A 9457-nucleotide genomic window follows, 5' to 3' on the forward strand; every position below is an offset into this window, starting at 1 on the left:
GTATTAAAGTATTTTATCTCTTGAGATTCACAAACAGCTCTTTTATGAAAATTGTTTTTGGATTTTAGTGACATTTTCCCAATTGATATCATCTTTGCAATAATCTATATTATTTTTGTAATAATCAATATTATCTTTGCCATAATCTATATTATCTTTGCAATAATCTATATTATCTTTTTAATAATCAATATTATCTTTGCAATAATCAATATTATCTTTGCAATAATTGATACTATCTTTGCAATTATCGATATTATCTGTGCGATAATCGATATAATCTGTGCAATAATTGGTATTATCTTTGCAATAATCGATATTATTTTTGCAATAATCAATATTATCTTTGCAATAATCAGTATTATCTTTGCAATAATCGATATTATCTTTGCAATAATCAATATTATTTGTGCGATAATCAATATTATCTTTGCAATAATCAATATTATCTTTGTAATAATCGATATTATCTTTGCCATAATCTAAATTATCTGTGCAATAATCAATATTATCTTTGCAATAATCAATATTATCTTTGCAATAATTGTTATTATCTTTGCAATAATCGATATTATCTTTGCAATAATCAATATTATCTTTGCAATAATCAATAATATAAAAATAAATAAATAATAATAATTTCTTTTTTATCCATCTCATTTTTTTTTTTTAGATTGAGTTTAGTATAATACGCATTGACCAAAAAATTGTTTCTAATCAAGTTCAGAACCATGTGATGATAGGTGTCTCAGATAAGGGTGATAAACCTTTATCAAGCAACGCCACTTTTATTGTTATCAACACTGTTAGATGTGATGTTATGTATTTTTCTATCACTGAAGTTGGTGTTTTGAAAGTAAGCAGTTTATGCTCTGTGCAAAATCAGAATATGCAATCTGAGATTGTAATTTTGGTAAACAATCCAGTTTCTTTGTCATGCATTGCAACTGGTAATTCTCCTGTAATCTATCGATGGTCAAAAGATGGAAGTCTTATTTCTGGGTGGTCTAATGAGGGTAATATATCATTGCCATCAGTAAAACCTGATTATGAAGGATCTTATGCATGCATTGCATCAAGTAAACCAGGAGTTATTCAGTCAAGTGTGACGAAACTGTTAATACATGGTAAGCATTGTTTTAAGTTCTGCAAAGCAAATTTCTTTTTTTTTCTAGAAAAAGTAAGTTTAGAAAAAATATAAAAATATTATAACTAAATAAAATTAAACAAAAGAATAGAACAAATAATTTATAATAACTTCCCAATAAATTAATTGAAATTAATTTAATGAGTCTATTTACAGTTTAATTATTTTCAATAATAATTAGTTTAAATATATATATACACTCTTGTTACAGAGTTTATATACAGTCTTGTTACATATTTATTTACACTCTTGTTACAGAGGCAAATTCCCTTAAATAATATGAAAAATTTTAATTTAAAAATCTTTTTTGCAAAATTAATAATGAAACTTAAAGTAACTTATTTTTAATAATAAAAAATTAATTATTAAAAATAATTTCGACCGTTTTTGACTACCCCTTCCTTCCTTGTCACAATATCGTAACACTTTAGTAACAAGCCCAAATGAGTCGTCACAAATCCATTAACCCCTCCTTCCCCCCTCCCTCCTAAAGTGTGACATAATTTATGGATGACTCCTTAGATGCATTGGAATATAATTATAAAATTTGAGCTTTTGTTAGTTTTTTGGCATGTTTCCTTGTTATTTATTTTTATGATCTTTTACAACAAAGTGTTAGATTTTGTCTTTAATCTTTATTTGTAGAATTCTTCTCATAGTAATATATTAGCAATATGTATTCTTTCAGCACAGTCATTTGTAACAGAGAGATATTTAAAAACTTTTCTTTAAACCTAACCTTTTATTACTCTCCTAATATTTTTCTTCACTGTAAACCAATTATTCAACTTTGTCCTAGTAACACTAATAATTTCTATAAGATACCAGGATTTCTGGACCAACCGGAAAAAAAAGTGTTGCTTTAGAATCAAGAATTAGAATATTTTAAGTATATCCAATATGGAATGTAAAAGTAATAATTTTTTTTTAAAAAAAGTTTTTTTACCAACAATTTTTTTTTTAAAGTAGGTCTTTAATCATTTTAATCTTTTTACTTTCTTCAACGTCATCATCTCCAATTGCTAACACAATTAGCTTTTGTATTTTGACTAGTCCTAAAAGCATCAAGGTTGTTTTACGGGTACCTTTGAAAGTAGAGAACTGTATAAAAACCATGGTGCATAATGGTATAAAACCATAATGTATAAAAAATATGGTAAAAAATCTTCCTTTTCATAACTTATTTTCAGAGCTTTAGGGCAGAAACAGAGGGGATTGTTTGGAAAAGGTTTTACCACTGAATCGACTTCTCATTAATCTCTCAATCTCAGTTAACTCAATTTATATTTACAACAAAAGTTCTTTTTTTTCATTTTTAATTTTTAATTTTAAACATAATGCTTTAAACACAAATAATATTTTTACTGTAAGACCTCCAATGAAGTGACATTTATAATAATAGGATAAGTTTTATACTCAGCAACTGAGTTGTTTCAGCATATACCCATTATACTACTGGTCATATCACAACAGCAAGCAAATAGTTGATTAACACACTTGTTGTATTCTAATAATTTTGTAAGCTATATTGCTTGCTCCAGTACTTTTTTTTAGTTGGATGACCCCAATTAATATATAATTGTAATTTGGAGCTTCTGGAAATTAGCTCTCCAGATTCTCACAGATGCTCACAGCCGATCTGTCATAAACAATAGATGTTTTAAGATCTTCCTGGAGTTCTATAACTAATTTAATGTCAAAATGTAGAACCTGTCTTCTATCTTTTAGTAAATCAATAGTTTGCCCCTGTTATCTGAATTGCTGGAAGTGTTTTCTGTGAACTGAAAAACTAGATCTTTATTTCATCAAAATTAACACCAGATTTAGCAAGAATGGCTGACATAATTGCGGTCTGAAGTTGTATTCCAACATCTTGCTGCTACACTTGCTGTTTTTGCTACACTTGATGTTGCTTTAATTCAAGGAATAATCTATAAGATTTTAGCTTTGATCTAAATGTTTAGCTATCTATTTTAAAATGTGTTTAACAAATTATTAATTTTAATATTAATTTAAACCTGTTCTGAAAACAAATAAAAAATATTTGATTATAAATAAAAACATTTCTAATAATGAAGTAATAAAAATTCACAACTTTTCTTTTGTTTCTCTCATTGGTATGTTCATCATCTACTAAAAAGATATGGTTGCTGTCAGGTTTTTTAAATAAATCTAAAATAATGCCACAGAATATTGCTATTCTGGCTCTCTTGAACTCTTTGAAGTAATTTTTATTTTTGTTTTTCTTTATTTAATATTGTAAGTCTCATCTTTTCTTTTCTAGCTCTGTAAGCTGCATTATCTTTTTCCTCAATCAACATTTTTCTATCCTTCATCTGGACTTGACTTTTTTTTCTGAAAAAAACATTCCTCACATATTTTAGTCGCGGGGTAAAACAGAAGTGGCAATGACGTTTGTCTGATGGGATAAACTAGTTATTAGTGCTGATCCTCATCAAAACGCCAGTAATGCCACACACTGCTTGTGTGTGACCATTTGGCTAATTTTATATGCCAAAGTTTTTAAATAAATAACCTAATTTTCAGAATAAGGTTAAGTTAGATAATTAATAATGTTAACTTTACTAATTATCTTAAACTTTAACCCCCTGAGTAAGTAATTATCTTACCCCCTGAGTAAGTAATACCAATAATTATTTTATCAATAATAAATTGCAATCAAGTCAAAAAAAAATTAACAAAAATAAAGAACAAAAATAAATTCTTTTCAAGTGTACTAATTATCTAACTTAACCTTTTTCTGGAAAATATCTTCGCCAAAGTTTCTGTTCGAAACCTGCTTCGGTCCAGAACAGAAACTTTGGCGACAACACACTTTATACAAAAGAGTTAATGCATAATTCTTCAAAACATACTAGGTCAAATCCAAGACGTTTTTGTGGACACTCAATGTAAAACTTTTTCCGTTTTCAAACAACTCGTGTTAATAAAAATAAAAAAAACTAACAATATTGTGAACATTTTTGCAGTTGAAAAATGTTTGACAAGTAAATTGTCGTATAAATAGTAGTTATCATTCTGTTTTTATTTGTTTATCATTCTGCTTATCATTCTGTTTATTATCTGTTTATTGTTTGTTTATTATTCTGTTTGTTATCCATTTATCATTCTGTATATTATTCGTCTATTATTCTGTTTATTATCTGTTATAAAAGATTTTTATTATTGAAATAGTTAAACATCTTGTGATAGATTACTAGATGAACCATAACATATGGGTACTTTATTTTTTTACAGAAAACAGGGAGGTGGGGATACTTTTTATGAAATATAGTACTTTTTTTTTTATGTTTTCCGGGATACTTTAATATATAACCACTATTGCATTTAACTCACGCCCTAGTGAAAATGTTTCTTATGAAAAAAAGGTACACCAGAAATGGATTACATTTTCGAAGTCACTGTACCTTGTTCTGTTATGATGTAGATTTTGAAAATATTCTGTCAATATCTAAAAAAAAAGAGAGTTAAACAAGCTGGTCTAGAATTTTTTGTGTTTTAGGTAGATAACTTCCAGAGCTGATACTTTCATAAAATTTTATAATAGTCATACTAATGCAAAATAAAAATATTTTAGAAAAAATTGCAATGATCAGAGCCTGGAAACAATATTAAACCTAAAATTAATCCTTGTGTCCCATGTATGGTTTCAATAAAAGAAAAAAATTTTTCTTTCATAATATCTTAAACTATGTTAAAATTAATTGACAAATTTTAAATTTAATACAAAAGTCTCTTCTCATTAAAAAGTTATTATTATTTATAGTTTATTATTCCCAATTAACTTCAAAAAATAACTTTAAAAGGTCACAACTTTTAAACAGCATATTTTTTTGGAATGAAATTTAAAATTTGTTGATAAATTTTAATTGTAGTAAATATGAAAAGAAAAAAATATTCAAAAATGTTTTCAAGGCATTACGTTTTTTTTTTTTTTTTTTTTTTTTTAAACATCTTCGCTTCCAACAAGGCTGCAAGCAGCCACTAAATAAAGTTGGAAGTTACTGTAAGAGAAAAGATGAAGGTTGTAGAGCAAGATAACGATTGACGGACGATTTAAAAGATTGCAAATTATATGAATCAGGAAAGCAAGATGAAGGAAGCGAATTCCAAAGAGCTGATGTTCGAGGAAAAAAACTAGACAAATAAGCGTTTTTGGAGCACTTAGGAACAGTCACAGAAAAAGGATGACACTTAATTGAATGACGAGTAACACGAGAATGAATTTTAGTAGATGGCACAAGAGACGCTAGCTCTTTAGAGCAGTGCCCATTATAGTATTTGTAGAAAAGAGAAAGAGAAGCAACATTACGACGATGTGATAATGGTTGGAGGTTGGCTGCAAGAGCAGGTCCAACTATGTTTACAATGCGTTTTTGCACCTTGTCTAAAAGAGAAAGGACATCATTAGAAGATCCGCCCCAGATATGGCAACAGTATTCCATACAAGGCCGGATTTGAGATTTATAGAGATAGAAAATAGAATCCAGAGTAAGAAAGTGGCGAGCTCGATAAAGAGATGCAACCTTAGCAGATGCTAATTTTGCAACCGATTTGATATATGGTTTCCAAGAAAGATTCGAAGTAAGAGTTAATCCTAGAAGATGAAGAGTAGGTGACTCATCGAGTACATCACTGTTCATAAATATAGGAAGATCTAAATTATTGCGATAACGATTGGCTGAAAAAAATTGAGTTTTATCTGAATTAAAGTTCACCAGCCACTGTGAGCTCCATGCTGTAGCAGAAGTGAGATCCTTTTCAAGCTCAAATGCCCCCTCCAGGCAATCAGAGGGTGTTGGTTTCTTATCACGACAAGAATAAATGGTAGTATCATCAGCAAACAATGCCACCTTAGATGTGAGAATATCTGGAAGATCGTTAATGTAAATTAAAAAGAGTATAGGGCCAAGGATAGAACCTTGAGGAACCCCTGAAGTTACAGAATAAGAAGAAGAGTGTTGTCCATCAAGGACAACTTTTATGCTACGATTGGAAAGGAAGGATTTAATGATCTTAAAGATGTTGCCGGATACACCATAAGAAGAAAGCTTATGGAGAAGACCAGCATGCCAAACTTTATCAAACGCTTTTGAAATGTCAAGAGCAATGGCCTTAACCTCTCCACCTTCATCTAATGCACGATAAAACCTGTCAGTTATTACTGTTAGCAAATCAGCTGTAGAACGAGAAGATCGAAATCCATATTGATGGTCAGAAAGTAAGTTATTAGGTTCAAGATGAGAAATTAAGTGTTTGTTAATTAAAGATTCAAAAACCTTGCTTATGATAGGAAGAAGACTTATGGGACGGTAGTTAGACAAATCAGATCGCTCCCCAGAATTTTTGAAGATAGGGATAATAGATGCGGCTTTCCAGCAGGCTGGAAAACAAGACTCTGATAAGCACTTGTTGAATAGTTATGAGAGTATAGACGACAGCTCCGGAGAACACTTCTGCAAGACAATAACAGGTATGTTGTCTGTGCCACAAGCTGTAGAAGAGTCTAGGCAGGAGATCACTTTAGATACAGATGCTGGAGTGATATGAATGTCAAGCAATGGATCAACCTGTTTGTTGGCAATATTAGGTAGAACGCAATTAGTGGAATCAAGAGATGATATTGATGAAAAGTTTTTAGCAAACAGTTCGGCTTTGTCTTTAGGTGAGGTGACAAAGTCTGAACCATACAAGAGAGGTGGAATTAAAGATTTGCCCTTATTATTGATATTATTAAAGATTCTCCAGAAGTCACGAGAGCCTAATTTTTGAGATGAGATACGAGATTTCATGACCTGAGAATAGCGGGTTTTGGTGTTAGACAAAACCTTTTTACAGTTGTTTCTAGCAGTAATAAACAGACGTCTGTTTTCTGGAGAATTGTTTTGCTGATAAATATGGAAGTAACGGTTTCGATTGGCAATCGCAGCAGCACAGTGTGAGGAAAACCATGGAGGAGAGTGAGGCTTGACCTGGAATCGTCGAGAGGGAATAAAAGATTCCATGCCAGCCTGAATCCACAAAGTTATGTAAGAAGCACATTTGTCGACAGGAAGTTGAAAGATTTCTACCCAAGGGCCATCACGAAGAAAATCACGGAAAGAATCCCAGTCAGCTTTACTGTAGTTGTAAGAGGTTCGATAATAGGGGGATTCAGGTGATGAAGAAGAATGAGATATTAGTTTTAAAGAGATCAAACTGTGATCAGAAGCACCTAAGGGTGAATGTGGAGAAACTGAGCACTGACTAGGATCAGAAACAAGACATAAGTCAAGTAGAGAAGGTAAATGATTAGGGTTGTCAGGAAAGCGAGTTGGAAAGTTGACTATTTGAGTTAGGGATTGAGAAAGGCAAAGGTTGTGGGCTTTAATGCCTGCAGAGTCACTGACACTAGAGCCAAGCCATTCAGAGTGGTGAGCATTAAAGTCACCGACAACAACTATATTAGCTGATGGATAAAGAGAGAGGGCTTGGTCAATATGATCAGAAATAACATCAAAAAGAGTGCAGTCTTGAGATGAAGGAGAGCGATATAGAACAAAGAGAAAGGCAATAGAGTGAAGTGGTGCTAAACGAAAGCACATGAAGGAATAGTCTGTGGATTCAAACCTAGTTTCACGACAAACAGGTGAATTCTTACGAATGTAAATGCCCAGGCCAAGCATGTGACTATTGGAGTCTTTACGAATCAGAGGAAGATAACCATCAACACTAAGATCACAAGATGAGACAGCTGAACTCAAATTAGTCTCACAAAGAGCAAGTAGGTCTGGTGAACTTTGCAAGAGATAAGACTCAACAGAAGAAAAGTTACTTCGAAGACCACGAATATTAGTGAATGATAGGTTTAGAGAACTTGGTGATGATGATGGTTTTTTGTGTTTTATAGTTTTTGGTACTTTATTCATTTTTAAATTAGTTTGAAGAACTTGACTCAAAGCATAGATAGTACTCAGAACACCGTTTAATAGCCCAAGCAATTGCCTCATTACTACTAATAAACCCTAAGCCGTAACAAAGGGCTCCAAATGTGGCCTCCGCAATGCACACCAAAAGTACAAACAGGGACACCATCCATGCGCAACATGGCACTGTTAATACTTTGATATTTTTCAGCTGTTGATGGAATCAGCCTCTCTGAGAGCTACCACAGAGTTCGGGAAACCTGACTACCAGCCGGCCTCAGAACCATAAAACTGAGTTTTAGAGCTGTACCCTCATAAGGAGATAATAGAATGAGTTGCCTAGTCGTAAAAACAGTGACACAAGCAAACCCATGCATTGAGTCAAGAAGATCCAGCATTCAACATCCTAAACTGGAAACAATGTATTAAAAATACATCTGCGCCAGCCTAATAGATGAAGAAGGGGTGCAAGGCTGGTCAACAGATAGAATCTGTTTACCCCTTAAGTCTTTGCCTAGGAGGCCTAGACTTACCCCTTAAGTCTTTGCCTAGGAGGCCTAGACGTTAGGGGCCCTATGATTTATATGATTGGGTCCGATCACTTGGACACAAATAAAAAGAAGATTTTAGTTTTTGTTGTTGAAGTTTTGAGTGATATTTAACATAACAAGTTAATAATAACCGTTTCATATTTTACAAGCTAATTTTTCACAATAAATTATATATATATATATATTTAATCAGAAAGAAAAAAAAAGTTTTAGAAAAGAAAGTATGACGAGAAAGTGATAAAGACTTGAACAAATCAGTCAAAATATCTATATTATCAAACAGTTTCAAACAATGTTCTCCCTTAAATTTCTCATAATGAAGCCGTGGTCTTTTAATGACCTGTCCTCTGCTTTAAAACAAAATTCTTTAGATTTAGATATTAATTCACACTTCAGATCAAAATCAAGATCGTTAAAGAGAAGGTGTAGCTCCGTTGGTGCAAGAACTTTTATAACCTTTGTTTCATCTGGTAGACCGATGAGTGCTTGGTCTACACAGTTAGGATAGGGTATAGCAGATAACTTTTTTCATTTTTTTAATTTTATTTCTGCAAGCATTTTTGTAATTATTAGCTGATGATCTAAGCATTCCAAGCATTCTATGTTCACCTTGAAATGCAAAATTTTGAAAATCATCTTTGATAGCTATACAACAAAGGCAAGGAAGAGTTGAGGCTGCAGTTTTTATTCCAAAATAAATATTGGCCAACTTCATATCGAAAGCACAAAAATATTTCATACTGTTTAAATTAATAAAATCAATTATTATTTTCATATTTGCGTAAGATTCTTGCAAACTTTGAAAAAGTGAAATCAACTATTACTATTTACCA

At 31.6% G+C, this 9457-nt stretch overlaps 1 protein-coding gene across 1 annotated transcript in view; it reads left to right on the top strand.

Annotated features, from left to right (window-relative positions):
- The window catches only part of LOC100210072 (cadherin-related tumor suppressor), a 136118-nt gene extending 134917 nt beyond the window's left edge, over positions 1 to 1201 (top strand). The window contains exon 28 of the mRNA XM_065801912.1: positions 674 to 1201. Coding sequence (XP_065657984.1) covers positions 674 to 1201 — 528 coding nt within the window. The remainder of the gene's footprint in view (positions 1 to 673) is intronic.
- Positions 1202 to 9457: the final 8256 nt, after the last annotated feature.

Source organism: Hydra vulgaris, chromosome 07 (genome assembly GCF_038396675.1).
Source record: "Hydra vulgaris chromosome 07, alternate assembly HydraT2T_AEP".
Taxonomy (NCBI): Eukaryota; Metazoa; Cnidaria; class Hydrozoa; order Anthoathecata; family Hydridae; genus Hydra; species Hydra vulgaris.